The 21,633-nt window shown below is 39.7% G+C and overlaps 1 protein-coding gene across 4 annotated transcripts in view; it reads right to left on the reverse strand.

The window, feature by feature from the left end:
- Positions 1-15,587: 15,587 nt before the first annotated feature.
- Positions 15,588-21,633, reverse strand: part of CkIIalpha (casein kinase II subunit alpha) — a 149,873-nt gene continuing 143,827 nt past the window's right edge. For all 4 annotated transcript variants that reach the window (XM_067147384.2, XM_068227614.1, XM_067147383.2 and 1 more), the window contains exon 9: positions 15,588-18,729. In XM_067147384.2, coding sequence (XP_067003485.1) covers positions 18,623-18,729 — 107 coding nt within the window. In that variant the 3' untranslated portion in view covers positions 15,588-18,622. The remainder of the gene's footprint in view (positions 18,730-21,633) is intronic.

Genomic DNA, 21,633 nt, shown 5'->3' on the forward strand with positions numbered 1-21,633 from the left:
CATATTTTGTTGAAACAATATGATGATACAAATTTACTTTACCCTAATGTAATGGCATTATGGCAAGTATTGCTTATAGGCTAAATTTATAGATTTACTTTCTGTTAGTAGGCTTCAAGTTAAATTGTCCAGCTCTTAAATGTAAATTCACTTAATCATGTGTGTAAGGAATGTGCCGATATTTTTGTACACAAATGTTTTAGTATGATAATACAATACTTTTAAGTAAGAAAAAAGAAAAATCTAGCCATGAACGTTCAGGCAGGAAATCTAAAGCTGAAAAAGTAATGCATAAATGATAGATCAAGCCCCTTCACAGCAGTCCATTTCATATCTTCATTATATGCGTAATTTCAGTCTTTAAATAATAACCTGTGAAATAATTCTTCATTCGTTTATCCAGAATTGCTTTAGTTAATATCTTTAATAATACTTTCTTTCTAGAGGTAATTTATCCATTTCCGTATATACATTTCCATTGATATTTGAATTTAGCGCAAATTTTCAGGTCAAGCCACTAAGAGCGCCACTTGCGACGTATCTCCCACTTTAACAAGGCTAAATCCGGAAGTGTCGCGTATTGTCTCTACTGTATTTGGTGCAATATATGAAGTGCATTTGCCTCGCTTCTACTCCCCATGCAAATTTAATAGGAAAGACGCTGGCCAGCGACTGACTTTTTCGTGCCTGCACATACAAATCACTGAACATGACTGAAAATAAACACATATACTGCATTTTGTCATCATTTAAATTTAAAAATAAACTTGTCTACATCGAGCTGAAATGTTTCTTTACATGCAGTGAAAAAATTAGGAAAATAAAATAGGAGTTGTGACATGATAAGTTCTATGCAATGAAGATTTTGCATTTGGCGTAACTTTCCATTATGTTACAATTTTCACATGGAGTTTTTTTTTTACATTTTTGTTAACGGCATCAAATGCGCCTTGAAATTCTGTACATAACACGATATTCACCCATTTTAACCGATAACATTCTAATTTACGGATATTTGGCAAACCCGCCGCATTAGAGTAGGACAGCGCTACCCGCAAACTAGTGATGGGCAGTGTGAGACGAGGTCTCGAGATTTATCGAGAATAGCGCAGACATTATTTCTCGCGAGAAATTTCGAGAAATCTCGAGAGCGTTGTCCCCACAATGTGCGGCGAGCAGCGTGTCGTAGGCCTGCAGGTAGTCGGAGCTGAATGTTGTTTGTTTCGAATATGCGAATAGCCAACCACGGGCTTTCTCGTTTTCGTAAATACATGTCAACAAGCGAGTAGGGCTTTCATTTATACCAAGGTCTATTTTGACGCAGTATAACATAATTATAAAGGATACGCATTCGGGCATTGTATGCACTGGTAGGTGCACGAATGAGTGGTTTAAGTACAGAACCTGACGGCTACTGTAGGCACACGTAACTGGATACTAAAAGCATGCATTATTCGAACTCGAGACGAGGCAAGATGCGCCTTGCTGCAAATGCAACTACCATTACGTATGAGCAGAATGTGCAATCTAAATTGTTATAGAGTATTCGCGTCATCAATTAGGTAGGTACTTCAATATATGACGGTGCAATGTGAACTGTGTCGAAATGTACGCGACAACTTGAACGCGAAGTCCGAAACGCAACGTAAGTCGTGGATGTCGGTTATTTTTAAGAGATGTCACATAGCACAGCCCACTGTGTTGCTTATTCAAAAGAACTAAAATACTTCTGGGATGATCCGGCACTTACAAACGCATAATATCAATGAAGAGGAATCGTCACAGAACACTTCCGGCCCGGTCTGAATCATAAGAAACTACCCTGCCGACAATGATTGTGAGGCATCCAGGTAGGATTACATCCTAATAACAATTATTAACAAATTATACGGGTTATTCTGCTAAGAAGTCACCTGACATAACTCGTGAACAGTTTAAGATACTGGCATTCTGTATTCACTTTCGTTAATGGTAAGGAGCTCATAGTTAAACTTGCAGTGCTTTCATAGGATTTTGACAAAATTTATCGTCACACACGTTTCCATGTGAGAACTGCTGATGATAACTATCAAGCTTACACTCTTAGTGTGCTCGCAGCACACGAGAATCGGTCTCGAGAGCGTTGCCCATAACCCCTGTTACACGTTCCACTCATGTGTAATTGGGGTTGCGTATGTAGCAAAGCACATCTTCCCCGTCTCAGGTTCGAATTATGCACAGCTCTAGTATCCAAGTAGGTGTACATCCTATCTACAGTTATTCACAAATTATGCATTATTATTCACCTAAGATGTCCACCCCAAATAAGTCGTGAACAGTTTAAGATACTGACATTCTGTTTCCACTTTAGTTAATGGTATTAAGGGGTTCATAGTTGAACATGCAGTACTTTTCCAGCCTTTTGACAAAATGTATTGGTTCACACGTTTTCATAAGAGAACGTTATTTCACGCAAAAACTGCCTATGATATACACTGACTGACAGAGCAAATGCAACACCAAGAAGGAGTGGTTCGAAAGGGATGAAAGTTGGGGAAAAAACAGAGACGGCACGGACGAATAATTGATGTTTATTTCAAACCGATATGCAGGTTACACAATGCGCACGGCATCGACTCAGTAGGATGTAGGACCACCGAGAGCGGCGATGCACGCAGAAACTCGTCGAGGTACAGAGTCAATAAGAGTGCGGATGGTGTCCTGAGGGATGGTTCTCCATTCTCTGTCAACCATTTGCTACAGTTGGTCGTCCGTACGAGGCTGGGGCAGAGTTTGCAAACGGCGTCCAATGAGATCCCACACGTGTTCGATTGGTGAGAGATCCGGAGAGTACGCTGGCCACGGAAGCATCTGTACACCTCGTAGAGCCTGTTGGGAGATGCAAGCAGTGTGTGGGCGGGCATTATCCTGCTGAAACAGAGCATTGGGCAGCCCCTGAAGGTACGGGAGTGCCACCGGCCGCAGCACATGCTGCACGTAGCGGTGGGCATTTAACGTGACTTGAATACGCACTAGAGGTGACGTGGAATCATACACAATAGCGCCCCAAACCACGATGCCGCGTTGTCTAGCGGTAGGGCGCTCCACAGTTACTGCCGGATTTGACCTTTCTCCACGCCGACGCCACACTCGTCTGCGGTGACTATCACTGACAGAACAGAAGCGTGACTCATCGGAGAACACGACGTTCCGCCATTCCCTCATCCAAGTCGCTCTAGCCCGGCACCATGCCAGGCGTGCACGTCTATGCTGTGGAGTCAATGGTAGTCTTCTGAGCGGACGCCGGGAGTGCAGGCCTCCTTCAACCAATCGACGGAAAATTGTTCTGGTCGATATTGGAACAGCCAGGGTGTCTTGCACATGCTGAAGAATGGCGGTTGACGTGGCGTGCGGGGCTGCCACCTCTTGGCGGCGGATGCGCCGATCCTCGCGTGCTGACGTCACTCGGGCTGCGTCTGGACCCCTCGCACGTGCCACATGTCCCTGCGCCAACCATCTTCGCCACAAGCGCTGCACCGTGGACACATCCCTATGGGTATCGGCTGCTATTTGACGAAGCGACCAACCTGCCCTTCTCAGCCCGATCACCATACCCCTCGTAAAGTCGTCTGTCTGCTGGAAATGCCTCCGTTGACGGCGGCCTGGCATTCTTAGCTATACACGTGTCCTGTGGCACACGACAACACATTCTACAATGACTGTCGGCTGAGAAATCACGGTACGAAGTGGGCCATTCGCCAACGCCGTGTCCCATTTATCGTTCGCTACGTGCGCAGCACAGCGGCGCATTTCACATCATGAACATACCTCAGTGACGTCAGTCTACCCTGCAATTGGCATAAAGTTCTGACCACTCCTTCTTGGTGTTGCATTTGCTCTGTCAGTCAGTGTACTATCAAGTTTAGAGTCATAGTTACTGGTACGTCGCACAGCTTGCACTACAGGAGGATCGGTCTTGGGATTCTCGCGAGAGTCTCGAGATCTGCTACGTCAGTCTCGAGAGTCTTGAGCGAGAGCGTTGCCCATCACTACCGCAAACATGGGCGAACGAAAGAGACGGAATATCCCATTACTGCTGTACTGCATTAAGGTTGGAACGCTCTATAGTCCAGTAGCACTCATTTTTGCCAGGATTCTCCTATGCCTTAGATAGGCCAGCCGTGATACAGTCCATTTGACCTACTGAATCCAGGATATCTGCTATATCATTCTGTAATCCTACAAGTTGAGCTTCGGTGGAATAACCTTCACTAAATACGAATTGCCTTCTATCGAACCAGTCATTCATTTCACAAAGCTTACATGCAATTCATGTCATACTGACTGGCCTGTAATTTTCAGCTTTATGTCTATCACCCTTTCTTTTATACACAGGGGCTACTATAGCAATTCCTCATTCATTTGGTATAGCTCCTTCATGCAAACAATAATCAAATACTGTAAGTACTGCAAGTATGGTACTATATTACAACCAATTTGTTTTTAGTATATACCCCAAAACCTTATCACTTTCTTATCTTACTGTAAATGTCATTATTGTACGTAAATTTTAATACTACGGTACTTTAGTAATAGTCACCTCCTCTATCTGGACATTATCCTTGTAACTAAAAATCTTTGCATACTGCTGACTGAACACTTTTGAAGATCCTCACATATACACTCCCCTCGTTCATTAATGATTCCTGGAATGTCCTTCTTGGAACCTGTTTCTGCCTTAAAGTACCGGTACCTATACAAACCCTTCCGTTTTTCACTAAAATTTGTATGACCACCAATTATGCTTGCCATCATGTTATTCTTAGCTGACTTCTTTGCTAGATTCAATTTCCTAGCAAGTTCCTTCAGTTTCTCTTTACTTCCACAGCCATTTCTAATTATTTTTCTCCAACCTGCACCTCCTTCTCAGTCTCTTTACTTCCCTGTCATAGTGGATCTTTACTGTTGTATGTGTAAGTGTGTATGTTGGGTAGTCAGCCCGAAGGCTGGTTTGATCCTCTGTAGCTCCGCCAACAGCTGTCATAAACAGCCTAGGTGTCAATGAAGAGGCGTACTAGGGAAATGAGGAGTGAGGTAGTTTCCCGTTGCTTTCCTCACCGAGCCAGCCGTTGCTATTACATATCAGTCTGCCAAACCCACTGAAATACATGCACCAACCGACCATATGAGCGATATTTTCACAACATTCATAACTGTGACTGGCTGCATAAGGAATGGTATTACTAGCATCACTCGTACCTCAGTCACTTTCATATTGTCAAAGCCAAGGATGAGACTGAGACAGGTCAATGAAAGTAACAAATTTGATATAGCCCATACCAGAAGACATAGTGCACTGTAAACACTACATCTCGCCAGCAAAGGCATCCTTTAAAGGTACAAACCTGTTTTCACATTCCTCAACAATTGCTTTAAACCCACGCCAGAGTCTGCAAACATTTTTAACGGGTTTTCACTGATCACAGTTACTTTTTAAAAAAGCTTCCTCATGCCTGCTATATCAGCCATATGGTACTGCCTAATAGTCGTGATTTTAACACCTTCCTTTCTGTCGCATTTATTTTAACTACGACAAAAACAGCTTTGTGATCACTAATACCATATCTTACTTTGGTTTCTCTATAGAGCTCATCTGATTTTACCAGCACCACATCCAGAATATTCTTCCCTCTAGTTGGTTCCATCACTTACTGAATCAGATGCCCTTCGCATATTAACTTATTTGCCATTTGTTTGTCATGCTTCTTGTCGTTTGCATTAACCCCAATTGACGTTTGGTAAATGAGATCACCCGCTACAATCACGTTCCTTTTCATGTTGTTTCTCATATAGCTGATTATCTTATCAAATCAATCTGAATCAGCGTCAGAACTACCCTTTCCCAGTCTGTACACTCCAAACACATCAAGTTGCCTATTATCTTTAGAGATGATCCTTACACCTAGAATTTCATGTTTGTCATCTAACTTTTTCATAGCTTACAAATTCAACTTTCACCCGAATGAATACTTCCTCTCCGGTTCCGTGAGAATATTTCTGCATCCACTATATCATTTCTCAGCCATGATTCAACTCCTATTAAAATATATGGTAATTATATAACGATTAAATTACTTTATTCTATTCCTTTCTTTACAATACTTCTACAGTTCAGCACTAACATTTTTATGTCATCCCTACTTGACTTCCAGATCCCCGTACCCTTATCACCGCTCCCTAGACCACCCCATTTTTCTGACTCCCTTAACCCTTCTAAACAAATATCCTAAATTATACGTACCACCGCGGATTAAGTGAGGGCCATCTGAGCACAGATCCCTATCTCCTACCCATCCATTAGGATCTAGAAATGTCACTTCCAGTTTCCCACGTACTCACTCCACAGTCTCATTTAAATCCCCAATCACCTTCCAGTCAGTATCCCTCCTGCACCGTGTTCCACTGATAATTTCCGCTTCCTTAAACGTCACCCGAGCTGCATTTACCAGATCCCACATATCCCCAACTATGTTGGTACTTATACCTGCTTGCCTTATGTTGGTACCAACGTGAAACACTATCACCTTCACCTTCACCTTCTCTTCAACTTTCCTCATCATCTGTATTGACCTAATTCCTGGATAACACTCTACCCTGGTTCCCTTTCTTCCAAACACTTTCCCCACATGTCTAACAATGGAACTCCCCTTGATTAATGGACAAGGCAACACATGATCAAACTGAAAAGGAAGAAAGGATTCTTCCCTTGCGGGGTGATCAAGAAGAGTTGGGAAATCTAGGTAATGGGAATTTTCTTGGACTATAATAGTCTAGTTGATGGCCAAATTTGATGCTGTGTTAAATGAACATGTTTAGCGATCAGCAAAACTTTAGTAAGCATTTACTGTATGTCCTTCCTGACGTCAAACTCATCAGAGGAGTTAATGAGATGAAATGGGTGATGTGATATAATATAATAGTACGAAGTGAGAGGGTGAAACCCAGTATCGGCACATAGCCCTGTCGAATAGCACCATCGGGTCTGCTTAAGGCTTCAAGTCTCCACCTGATGACGAATCACTATAAACAGCGTCATATGCTCTCACTGCATATGAGCAATGTGGAGAGGTTTGGAATTTAATCCAGGCTTTTGATTACAAATTGTATACCACCACCTCTCCTACCCTGCTGACCAACATTCTGATGGTGTCATTTCTTTAGACTAAAGGGACTCGAACCGGCTAACTACAGACTTCACACCTTAACGATCATGGCCACCAGGTGGGGTCAAAACCCGAGTAAGAATATTCAAAATGAAATAATTACAAGAATTTCTAATGAAATTATCCCTATTACAAAACATATCATAGGCCTACTTAATAATCACAGAGTTGGAGATGAGTGGCTTTCCCCCGGTGGAGTCATTTAGGGTTGTGGAAGAAGTCAGGAGAAATTTTGACCGAACCTCTGAGAAGGTAGCCAATATCAGCAAAGAGTTACATAAGAGTCCTGCAGCAGAATCCATGATGGAAAACGATGGTAAAAGTAGTCAGGGTGCTACAAGGTGAGGTAAATGAAGCAGTTGAACTAAAACCAGATGAAATGGCTTCATTGAAGTTTTGTCCAATCATTTCCTGTGATGTTGAGAGATTTCTCTTAGTACAAAACATTCCGCCCGACAGGAGAACAAAATTGTTACCGGCACACATTGAAATGTTGCCTGTTCTCAATTCCTTTTTACAGTAATTGAGCGTGTTATTGACTTATAAGTACTTTTTCATGCCTATTGTGCATATTAGTGCCTATTTTCATGCTTATTTTGGCTAATTTAAGAGCCTATATGCCTGCCTATTTTAACTGTTTTTAGTAGTAATGGGCAGTCTGAGACGAGGTCTCAAGATTTCTCGAGATTAGCGCAGGCACTATTTCTCGCGAGAAATTTCGAGAGATCTCGAGAGCGTTCTCCCCGCATTGTGCGGCGAGCAGGCCTACAGGTAGTCGGAGCTGAAAGTTGTTTGTGCCGAGTATGCGAATAGCCAACCACGGGCCTCCTCAACTTGGTAAATACGTGTCAACAAGCGACTAGGGCGTTCACTTCTACCGAGGTCTATTTTGACACAGTATAACATAAGTATAAAAGATACGCATTCTGGCACTGTATGCACTGGTAGGATACTAGATTATTCGAACTCGAGACGAGGCAAGATACGCCTTGCTGCATATGCAACCACCATTACGCATGAGTGAAATGTGTAATCTAAAATGCTTCAGTTTGCTCCAGTTCTTTCGACAGGTAGGTGTACATCGTTATCAGACCCCGCTTTCAATAACATATGACCACTGCTTGTGTTTACCGATATTTTGGTGACGAGGGAAATAATTCCTTTCAATGTTATAGAGTATTCGCGTCATAATTAGGTACTTCGATATATGACGGTGCCATGTGAAATTGTCTATAGTTGTACACCACAACTTGAAGACTATGTCCGAAACGCAACGTAAGTCGTGGATGTCTGTCTGTTATTTTAAAGAGATGTCACATAGCACAGCCCACTGTGTTGCTTATTCAAAATAAGTAAATTACATCGGCGGAAATACTTCTGGGATGATCCGTCACTTACAAACGCATATCAATGAAGAGGAATCGTCACAGAACACCTCCTGCCCGATCTGAATCACAATAAGCTACCCTGCCGACAACGATTGTAAGGCATCCAGGTACGTTTACATCCTAATAACACTTAAAAAATTATACAGGTTATTCAGCTAATAAGTCCACCTGACATAACTCGTGAAGAGTTTAAGATACTGGCATTCTGTATTCACTTTCGTTAATGGTATTAAGGAGCTCATAGTTCAACATGCAGAGCCTTCCTAGGCTTTTTACAAAATTTATCGTCACAAACGTTTCCATATGAGAACTGCTGATGATAACTTTCAAGTTTACACTTGTAGTTACTGGGACGTCTCACAGCTCGCAGCACACGAGAATCGGTCTCGAGAGCGTTGTCCATCACCCCTGCTGAAAGAATTGGAGCAAAGTCCGGCATTTTAGATTACACGTTCCATTCATGTGTAATGGGGGTTGCGTATGTAGCAAAGCACATCTTCCCCGTCTCAGGTTCGAATAATGCATGCCTCTAGTATCCAAGTAGGTCTACGTCCTATCTACAGTTATTCAGCTAAGATGTCCACCCCAAATAAGTCGTGAACAGTTTAAGATACTGACATTCTGTTTTAACTTTCGTTAATGGTATTAAGGGGTTCATAGTTTAACATGCAGTACTTTTCCTGGTTTTTGACAAAATGTATTGGCTTACACGTTTTCATACGAGAACGTTATTTCACGCAATAACTGCCAATGATATACTATCAAGTTTAGAGTCGTAGTCACTGGTGCGTCGCACAGCTTGCACCACAGGAGGATTGGTCTCGAGATTCTCGCTATAGTCTAAGAGATCTTCGAAGTCAGTCTCGAGCGAGAGCGTTGCCCATCACTAGTTTTTAGTGCCAATAATTCTCGTCTCTAGTCATTGCATTCACCATGTTTTAACGGAAACGCTTGCTTGTTACACAGAACACTAGTTTCAGTGAAAATTCCAATGGTCCTAGACATGAAAACTCTTCTGTGTACTGCTTTCAGTAATACTGATTTACAGCAGATCATGTTCGTTACTCGACTCTTCATTGTTCTTATGTTTACACTTCGTTATTTTACTTCATGTTCTTAACGTTACCGAAATACATGCTTGTGCTACACGTCAATTTTAATTAAAAACATGTAATGGAATTAATAATTAGTGCAGACAACTCTTCACAGATAAACAGAAACCGAGTATATACAGTATGTTGGGATGGAAATTTACATTCAACAAAGATGTTACACTGGCTGGTTTTTTTTTTTGCTATTTGCTTTATGTCGCACCGACAGATAGGTCTTATGGCGACGATGGGACAGGGAAGAAGGAAACGGCCGTGGCCTTAAGGTACAGCCCCAGCATTTGCTTGGTGTGAAAATGGGAAACCACAGAAAACCACCTTCAGGGCTCCCGACAGTGGGGTTCGAACCCATTATCTCCCACATGCAAGCTTACAGCTGCGCGCCCCTAACCGCACGACCAACTCGCCCGGTACACCGGCTATTGAAGGTGGAACTGTTGATATTTTGTCATTTTTTCCATGAACTTATTTCTAACACTGAATCTGTAAGGCATGAAACTTTTAATTTGAAAAGTTTAAACTGAGAATCAAGGTGATTGCATGCATTAATGGGTTTTAGGCCGCTTATGTTTATGGTAAAATGGAGACTTTATGAAGAGCATTCCAATTTCATGAAATCCGTAATAACTAGTACCACTTCCGTACTCCCATAGTACATATGTATATGGGGAAAATAGTAGAAATTATGAAAATTTGTAGAAGTTGGCAAGTCTGCATGGGCAATCATAGGACAATGGAAGCAAAGTGAATGGGAAGAACAGTGGAACACAAGCTGGTATCCTTCAAGAAAACCAAAGGCTCGATATATACCTTGCTGCACCCATAGAGAACATGGTTGTTAATCATTCAGTTAAACCTTAATTTTTTTTCTATTTTCTTTTACATCACTCCGACACACATAGGTCTTATGGCGAGGATGGGATAGGACAGGGCTAGGAGTGGGAAGGAAGCGGCTGTGACCTTAATTAAGGCACAGCCTCGGCATTTGCTAATGTGAAAATGGGAAACCCTAGAAAACTACCTTCAGGGCTGCTGACAGTAGGGTTTGAACACACTATCTCCTGAAAGCAAGCCGATAACTATGTGACCCATACTATGAGGCTACTCGCTCGGTAGTTAAATCTTAAATAATTGTACAAAATTTCTTTGGTATAGTACGAAGATGGTTCATTTCATTTTCTACATCTGTGCAATGCTGGGAAATTCTGACTAGTTATGTATACTTGACACTGAAACCACTCTGTGAAACCAGAAGGGAGACTAGCGTTAAAAGGGTTGAAACTGATAGGTGCAAGCTTAACAGCATAGGACATAATATATAAGTAATAATAATAATAATAACAACGTAAATGTTTCCACCTTTTCAATACAATATATTCACAAAATTACAAAATTATACGGTACTAGTTTCGACCCATCTAGGGGTCATCATCAGCCGTATTGGAGCAAAGATCATTTGTGGTGAAATCCTAAGACAATATTATTTTAAAGAATAACAAGTGAAATGAGATGTTATGGTAATAGTTAATAATACAAGGAATATACATACTAAGAGGTTTTTAACAAAGAATAAAGTATAAATGGGGTGTTGTAAAAATTATAATCATGGAAATCAGTAAGTTCTTGTATTGAAATGAAATATGGCTTAGGAAGAGGGCTTAAGGTGAGGCTGAAGGGTGCGGGAGAAAGTGTAATTGTCTTGGAAAAGTACCTTTGATTAAATTTAGGATTGAGTTTAGGTTGGCTGCATTATTGTTTCTGAGGAAAGTGATAAATAGATCGAAGAGTATGTTGGGTTTCTCTGAGATTTCATTGAGATTGTGACTGGCATTAAAGTATTGGTCTAGGTGTATGTAGTAATTTTCCATTATGTTCAGTAATTTTGTGAATATATTGTATTGAAAAGGTGGAAACATTTACGTTATTATTATTATTATTATTACTTATATATTATTCTCAGTTCAATACGGACCAAAAACATGAAATTCATAACCATCAAAGCATAGGACATGCTTAAGGAAAGTTGAAAGAAATTTCTAAAGGGGACTTTTGTTTCAGTGAGTCAGGCAGTCTCCTAAGAGAGATTCCATCATTCAAGTTTTCTTTGTGCCTTGTGATCTGGTGCAATATCTTTACTCATATCAATGAAGTTAATAAATCAGGATGGCGTGCAGTTGGATACAACAGCAAAACTGATAAATGCAACAATAGGTGTTTTTGAAGAACTTCGGACCAGTGGTTTTGAAAAAGCTAAAGACAAAACATCTTTGATTAGTGTTAATGAATATAAGGATTCCAGATCTTTAACTGTGAAGAAGCTATTTCATAATGAAAACAAGGATGAGTCTATGAATAAACTATTTCAATGTTGTAATACTCACTGCTCTTATGTCTTTGACAGAAAGATTTGAATAGTCACATCATTGATCTGATGTGTTCAGTGTTACTTGTGACTTTGAGAACTGACAAGAAACAAGGAAAATCTGAATAATAAGCAGTTTGCAGATGCTCTTACAGACCCACAAGTCAAACGATGTAAGTGGATCAGATCTTGCTAATGAATTAAAAGTGTTATCCCCTACATTACCACAAAATTGCAATAGTTGTCAACAGTACTTCAGTATATCTATGAAAAACATATACAAGACGTTTTTCCAAATGTGACAGTTGCATTGAGAATTTGTTTGCACATGCCAGTGTCATCTGCAGAGCAAACCTTTTCTAAGCCAAAGTTACCTAAGTAAAAATTCCTTGAGATCTTTGATGTGTGACTAATGATTGAGGCCTTTCTGTAATAGCTGTGGAAAGGATGATAGCAAGCTCGCTCCTTAGATATTGAGGAGGTAGTGAAGGTGTTCACAGCTCAAGTAGCTCAAAAAGTTGAGGTTTAAGTAATTTCTTAAAATTTGAAGAAGTTAGAAAATAAAAGCAAATATAATAGATTGTGCAATTATTATGTGCATACCTGCCAACTTTTAGAAATCAAAGGAAGATTTTTTTTTTTAATTCTTAGATTTCATCCCGTATATTCCACCACGGTCTAGGTGAAAAAAGTTTGGATAAAGGGCATACATATCTACAGTTACAATGCGAATTGACCATTAAATTTAAAATCTTAAACTAAGAAAACATAAGAATGGTTACAAGAAAATGTACCTAACCATTCTCATTTATGACACTTGCATATGAATAATAATATTTATGTCACACCGACACATGCAACAAAATGCACAATAGTTTCCTTTATCAGACGGTAAAATGAACGGAAATTTATAGGTATTTCTGAACACTTGGAGGTAACGTTTGTTATATTTTTTGGCCATAATGAGCAGAGAAAATACCAGAAACTGTCACCGAAACAACCCGGTTGAATACGTTCAACTCATTAAAATTATGCACTTAAATATGCAAAACTATCACAAACAAAACAATTCAATATGTCCCATACATTATTATTAACATATGACTTTGACAGGAGGGGAAAGCATAGAAACGCAAGAAAAAACATGTGGCGTACAACTCCAACAAAACTACGCACAGAAACGATGTTAACAGTGCGCGAACAACAAAATTACAAACTCATTCTTTCGTCCCGATTAACTGAGTTGCTAGCGTCTCTAGCTTGCAGGACGATTATCGCCCCGAATCCCCAGCTGTATAAAGTGCATGCGCTGCTGAGGTGAGCAGGAAACACGATACACGAAGGCGATGGACAAAACACTTGCGAAATAAAGCATCAAATATGCACGCTTGAAAATGAGGTTTCATAAATTACACAAGCACATCAGAATTTATCCTTTATCCTAGGGGAAGAGTACTGACTGTACTGGAGGTTATATTGGTCAAAAATAGGAAGAAGTAAAAAATCTGAAAATGAGTTAAAAAACGGAAAGTTTCCGGGTAAATCGGATACATTTTTATGTAAACTGGTTACAAATGATGCAGTGAGAATGGGCTAGTCTTTTTGGTTGAAAAATCTACACCATTAACGTAATAACTGATAACATACAAAAAATATTACACTAGTGCCTATTGAGGCAAATTATGTACACTGACTGACAGAGCAAATGCAACACCAAGAAGGAGTGGTTCGAAAGGGATGAAAGTTGGGGAAAAAACAGAGACGGCACGGACAAATAATTGATGTTTATTTCAAACCGATATGCAGGTTACACAATGCGCACGGCATCGACTCAGTAGGATGTAGGACCACCGCGAGCGGCGATGCACGCAGAAACACGTCGAGGTACAGAGTCAATAAGAGTGCGGATGGTGTCCTGAGGGATGGTTCTCCATTCTCTGTCAACCATTTGCCACAGTTGGTCGTCCGTACGAGGCTGGGGCAGAGTTTGCAAACGGCGTCCAATGAGATTCCACACGTGTTCGATTGGTGAGAGATCCGGAGAGTACGCTGGCCACGGAAGCATCTGTACACCTCGTAGAGCCTGTTGGGAGATACGAGCAGTGTGTGGGCGGGCATTATCCTGCTGAAACAGAGCATTGGGCAGCCCCTGAAGGTACGGGAGTGCCACCAGCCGCAGCACATGCTGCACGTAGCGGTGGGCATTTAACGTGCCTTGAATACGCACTAGAGGTGACGTGGAATCATACGCAATAGCGCCCCAAACCATGATGCCGCGTTGTCTAGCGGTAGGGCGCTCCACAGTTACTGCCGGATTTGACCTTTCTCCACGCCGACGCCACACTCGTCTGCGGTGACTATCACTGACAGAACAGAAGCGTGACTCATCGGAGAACACGACATTCCGCCATTCCCTCATCCAAGTCGCTCTAGCCCGGCACCATGCCAGGCGTGCACGTCTATGCTGTGGAGTCAATGGTAGTCTTCTGAGCGGACGCCGCGAATGCAGGCCTCCTTTAACCAATCGACGGGAAATTGTTCTGGTCGATATTGGAACAGCCAGGGTGTCTTGCACATGCTGAAGAATGGCGGTTGACGTGGCGTGCGGGGCTGCCACCGCTTGGCGGCGGATGCGCCGATCCTCGCGTGCTGACGTCACTCGGGCTGCGCCTGGACCCCTCGCACGTGCCACATGTCCCTGCGCCAACCATCTTCGCCACAGGCGCTGCACCGTGGACACATCCCTATGGGTATCGGCTGCGATTTGACGAAGCGACCAACCTGCCCTTCTCAGCCCGATCACCATACCCCTCGTAAAGTCGTCTGTCTGCTGGAAATGCCTCCGTTGACGGCGGCCTGGCATTCTTAGCTATACACGTGTCCTGTGGCACACGACAACACGTTCTACAATGACTGTCGGCTGAGAAATCACGGTACGAAGTGGGCCATTCGCCAACGCCGTGTCCCATTTATCGTTCGCTACGTGCGCAGCACAGCGGCGCATTTCACATCATGAGCATACCTCAGTGACGTCAGTCTACCCTGCAACTGGCATAAAGTTCTGACCATTCCTTCTTGGTGTTGCATTTGCTCTGTCAGTCAGTGTAATAACATGAACATCCAGTACTGTGAATAGGTTTGGACAAATTAACCTGAGATAAACAAATGGGGCCAAAATATAGATTTGCAGGGGTCCCCAAAATTCCTTCAATTGGCCCTGCCTTTCTTCCCTTCATGCAAGATTTTCATGGGATACTGGAGGATTAAATGTTTCACACAGGAGAGGAAATACATTCCCAATACTGAAAAAAAAATATTAAGTGGTGAAACTGGTTAACTAACACCACAGTTGACAGCAACTATGATGGTAGCTTCAAGTAATCTTTGGGGCTGTACTCAAATGTAATAATAATAATAATAATAATAATAATAATAATAATAATAATAATAATAATAATAATAATATAATTATATTATAACTGTTTTCAGTCATGTAAGGATGCTATGGCACTGATAGTCAACTGAACAGATGGCATTACACTTGATATTTTCAATATTTCTTCATTTATAATTGATACAGAATCTGCATGCAGATTTACAATTGTGTGTTTTGAAGTTTAATAGAGATTACCCTCAGTCTTACTTTGGTTTAATAGAATATGTAACACAGTAACAAGTCACTAAATTTAGTCAGATATGTCAGGGTAATAATATCAAGACTTGCATGAGAAGACAGTGCGTTCAGCAACATTTATTACTTTTCGCCAAAAGTATATTAAAAAAAAAAAAATCAAATTAAAAAAAGCCTTAATATTTTTTATTTACACGAATTTGTGACTCCATGTATTCCACAACCCATCGTAAGTTACAAGGAACTATGATGTTTCTAAAGGAGTATAAATTATATACAAATTCCTACAAGTTATTCTTTGGATGGTGGACACTTCAAGAGTATAAAACCTCTCATCTAATCTGTAGCAAGTGAAGTTTTAAATAAAAAGGTTCAACAAGATTTAAGACGTTACGTTAAACCATGGAAGGCACTTAAAGAAAAGGAACTTATGATTTTGCATTAAAGCACAAATAAATACACCAAAATGTTAAGGCTTTTTCTTTTGCCCGAGTATTCAGTATCTTCTAAAAACCATATTTCACTTGATTTACACAAAATTTGAAACTGGAATAAGGCAAGGAACAAGAAGGAGGTATGTGCGAGTACTCCATTTTCAAACATAAAGATAACAGCTGAAATTCACCAATAACATGAATTACAGAATATAAACTTTTGAAATGTCTAAAAAGTTAATTATTTATTACATTTCATGTACGTTCTGAACAATGAACAGATAAGACAGTATTTGGTGATGGTCCTTTCAGAACTGGGTTTATGTAATTTAAAGGAGATCTCGCATCTCATACTACTGTAATACATAACTTCATACAAGCCCATTCAGGTGCACAAGAAGTTACCAAACTTTCAGATACCTTCCTTTGGACCTTTATAAGAATTATCAGGGGGCAAAGAACAGGAAGGAAAACAGATAATGGATTTCAGAACCTGATCTGATGGAAATAGAGGGAAGGAATATTAACAATACTCTGATATAACAAAAACGATCTCACAATGTTGTCATAAATTCATTACAAACATAACTTAAAATTTTTTACATTCATTACCACACATTTGCTGCCATAACCTGAGTCACTGTTTGTAAACAGTATTTTTAAGACAATTCTGACCCTGCAATCCAAAAGAAATCTAACCGTATTCAAAACTATTTCTGCAACACAACACATGAGTAATGTATGACAAAATCCTTCCTTTAACTCTGTGAATGAAACTGAGATATTCGCACATTCCTGAACAGAGGTAACTAAAGTACAATATATAGGTTTTATATATATTTCTTTTACATGAAAAATTGTTTATTACAGCCCTCATCTGGATTGATTTTACAGCAGCTGTATTTATAAAAACAGGTGTGTTTCTGTCATCACAAAATTTAAAAACAAACTAACCATCAACTGTAATGGGATGAGGTTTAAACAGAGGACCTTAAAGGGAAAGCTGCAAAAACTTATAATGGTATAACTGCATTTATACACATTCATAATATGCACATAATATACCTACATAATTTTATGTAATATAACAAGCAAAGTCAACGTATTTACATTTCTTAAAATTAAATAAATATGCAAACATGTAATTTCAATTATACAAGTTGCAAACTATTCTAGGCACAGAACAATTCGCAATATTGTCAGAAATACAATTTTTAAAATTGTACGAAATACGTTCTTGCAGTTTTCCCCTCACAGAAACTTATGGGAGGAAGGGAGGGAATGCGGGAATGGGAGGGAGTCATACTTCTTATGAAGCAGCAGCAAATAAATCTGAAAATTTTTATAGTCTGTCCCTACAGTATAGACTGTAGATAGTTCATGAAAAGCAAAATATATAACATACAATACACATCATGTGGGGGGAGCACTTATTTCAGAGTATAAGATGATGTTTCCTAGTTTAATGTAACTAAAGCACAGTAGAATTATTACAGAGAGAACATACCAATAGAAAGAGGGCTGCAGGTGAACAATGTCCTTCAAATGCCAGAAGAAAAAACTGCAAATGCGAAGGGGACTAAGCCACGTTCGCTGCTCAGTTTCCTCCCCTAAGTAGTTCTGAGGTTCATCAAAGTATGAGGCAGGGAGACAATTAACCATTTGTCTTTATATGAGACCACTTAAGATTATGCCTGTTTTTAACTGCTTTTAACAATAAATGTTTTCAATTGGTTAATGATTGTTCCTAAAGTATGTCACTGTAATATTACTAATATAGTTTTGCTTTTAGCGTAGAAAGAAACGGACAGGCCGAAGACTGATGAAACACTCTTTGCACTGTTTTGTTTGGTTACATTTCTTTTGTTCATTCACACACAACAAAGTGAACCAATTCAAGTTCTTCGTAACAGAGGAGCGAGGAAAGGGGAGTAGGAGAAATTATTGCCAGTTCATTGTCTCACGATCACATTCCGTCTCACATTCACTTTTTCACTTACATGTCACTTATAAAATTGTGGATGGTGCCAAAAAGAAAGAAAAAAATACACAAGCCTATTATGTAACGGTTTAGTAAATGTCACCATAAGTGAATATAACAATATACTTTTAATGTCTCTCAAACATTCACACAAATTACCAACGGTTCTTTATATTATATTTTACTAAAAATAAGTTAAGGATCTCAGTAATTTGGTGCAAGGATTAAACAGAAAGAATGATATAAATGGACTCTTTCTTTTAAAGATTTGTATTTTGAACGGTATTGGTCTGGACTAACATTTAACGAATGCAAAACTGAAATGGTATTTAACACATATATTTTCTTTTCTTTGTTTAAAAAGTCTTGAACAAATAATAAGTAGGAAGAAAGAATGTGGCTGATCCCTTATGACCAGGGCTTAATGTGTTTGCGTCTGTTGAGTAATCTGAGGTTTCCCACAAGCACACTCGAACAATAGGTATCGTTTGCTATCGTCAGCATTAGAATGTTGTTTAGGGCTGCAATGCCCCAGCCGGGAGCGGAACTGCTCCTGGGGAGATAATTGGAGAGCTGGGTACATGCCCACTCACCACAGAGTTGCCAGCTAGAGTTGGACCACCTGCAACAAAATATAAATATACAATTACAGAAAACATGAATTTTTAAGAATTATCCACAGATATAAAACATTAAAGTAATACCTAAATAATTAACTGAATTTTCTAATTGGATAGGAAAAAAATTCTATAGGCACATCAGGTTAATGAAAGAACTGAATATTAGCCCAATGTATCAAACTTAGTTAAATAAGTAACAAAAGTGTTACAAAGTGTTTTCACAAACTTGAATATAGTAATCTGTTCCTGTAATAACACTTTAATTAAAATGAAACCCAGTAAGTCACATAATCATTGCTCTGTCACTGATATGCATAATGTCCCACAATAAAGTTATGGTTAATACTAACACTTAACTGAAATTACTTTGAAAGGACATAGAAAACATACTTCAAATATATTTTTGCTGTTTCACTCCCAAGCCACAGAGGATAAAAATCTGGAGTTGCTTAAAAAAAAAAAAAAAAAGTAGAATTTCTAATTATTCATTGGACTCCAAACACATAAGTTAATTATCCCCAAAGCAATAGGACTGCAATTTAAGAATCAAGTTTTAGCACAAAGTGTGCAAATCTATACAGTAGAACCTCCATTATCCGAAAAACCTTCAACCGAAATACTGTTTAGCAGAAACGATCGGGGTGGGGGGAAAAGGTTGAATTACAAAAATGAATTAAAGAAACATTTATGTTATATAATTCAGTATGTAAGTTGTGTTTCAAGGAAATGGAATCCCTTTGTATGAGACAGTGAGTGAGGAAACTTTAGTCCCCACCCTACAATGAACCATTGTACACAAGGGGGATATTAAGAAATGCGTGGAATTTGACCTTGACTGCCGCCGCTCATGCCAACACAGATGCGTCGCGCGGTAGTACAGTATCTGTTCGTGCAGAGGTGATTGAATATTTAAGTGATTTTTTGATTGTGCGGCATGTCAACTGAGCAGAAGCAGGTCCTGGTAACAGAAGAAAAGTTAGCAGTTAAAATTGTACCGGTTCGTAAACCTATACGCCACACATTTGAATTTTCCACCTTAAAGTTCTCCTCTACAGTTGAAACTCTGAACTTTGTAACTGAATTAATTCAACCGTTTATCTGAAGATGTCACCATGTTAATTTCGAATTGTTTTTGTTTTCTAATTATCAAGAAGTGTGGACATTCTCTCACAGATGTCTCTACCAAAAACTATGATCATGCACCCTGGCGCGAAGTGAAGGAACTTTTCTTGAAGATATTTTGTATTCATAAGTTTGTTCTTTACTAAATGTTGTTCTTTCATTTGTGGGTTGGCAATATTAATCTTTCTTTCCGCCAGTTTTGAAATTAGCCAATCGTAAATTTCTGTCATTAATTTTCAGCCAATGGCGTCTTTCTTTACCAATGTCGACGTGTAACTGTAATCTACCCAATAAACGACTGTGGGTGTGTCTTAATCATTCATGAAAGGTCTCTAATCTTCCCGAAGAGTATAAAAACTGCTGATTTTCCTGGCTCTCCGCCACTCGTACAACATCTAGTTTAGTGTATGGAAGAATAGCAGGAGGCGGGAAGTGCCTCTTTCATCAGTCAGCAGCCCTTCAAAAAGGTAATGGCCGTTTAACATCTTTAATTTCTTGCTTGCTCAGCAGTTTAATCCTCGGGGAGGGTCCGAAACCGTTTTGATGTAACCTATACCATTTCGATGTAAAATTTTCATGTTACTTTAACTGTAAATCGGGGATAAAGTGCTTTACCCTCTCGAGCTCCCCTTCATTTTGATCTGAGGTGACTACATTTTCATAACCGATTTTCTTCTCTTTCCTAATGTATTAAAATTTTCTTATACGAGTCACCTCCCTAGTGTGGGAATAGCCCCTGTTGAATCAGCCTAGCGCCACTTAGGTTTTAACAAGCTTTCATGTAGGAGTGCAAGTACTCGCCTCCATTCAGCTTTGTATTTTGGGCCATTAACTTAACCCGTTTTGTTTTACTTCCTGCGAGGGCCCAGTAGATTGGGTACAAGATACCCCTGTTTATATTTGGTAAGTTCTGTCTTGATGGCAGTTAATTGTAAAGTCTGGTATTGCCTTTATAGGCTTGAAAGATTGAGAGCAGGTCAGCTCTTTCTGGTATTTTGAAAGGTGCCTCTAGGAGGCTTGACATTACTAGGTGGGAGCAAGTGCTCCATGGAATTAGGGGCTTTCTGCCCTTTGGTATTTTGTGGTTGTGAGCTGAGAGCTCAAGGATTGTGAAATTGGGGATGAAGCCCAAGATTTGTAAGGACCCCTTAACTTGTGCTTTCGTTTGTAAAGTTATAATTGTACCAGATTTTCTTCATTGTTACTTCACCTAGTGAAAATTTGTTATATCTTGTTGTCTATTGAAAATATAACCTTTATTTAAATTTTTAATTCATCTTTCGGACTTGTAGTTAGACCCATTCCAGCCTGCACCTTCTTTCACCTCTGCTGTTCCACAGATACCTCGGAACAAAAATAATTTAAAATGGTGAGATTTTGCGTACTGTGGCAGCCGATTTTGTTGGTATTTCCACAGTTTCTGACTAGGTGAAAATGAAAAATAAGTTTTAAGAACATGCATCAAAAATGCCTAGCAACAAAACACTGAAAACCTGTCAAAATGATATATAAAAAGAGACCTTGTGTTTATGGTTCACATAACAGACAGAGAAGGGAGTTACCTATCTGGATCAGTTATTTAAGAAAAAGCCAAGATGTTATTCGAATTGATGGGCAAGAACGATAAAAGGTTTAAAGGCAATGCTGGGTGGCTAGAAAAGTGGAAAAATACGTATGGTGTACATCAAGTATATGTTTGTGTGGAAAAGTTTTCTGCCAATGTCTATGCTGCAGACATTTTCAAAACCAAATTAGGACGCTTTCTTTATCTTTTACCGAAACCA

Source organism: Anabrus simplex, chromosome 5 (assembly GCF_040414725.1).
Source record: "Anabrus simplex isolate iqAnaSimp1 chromosome 5, ASM4041472v1, whole genome shotgun sequence".
NCBI classification, from domain to species: domain Eukaryota; kingdom Metazoa; phylum Arthropoda; class Insecta; order Orthoptera; family Tettigoniidae; genus Anabrus; species Anabrus simplex.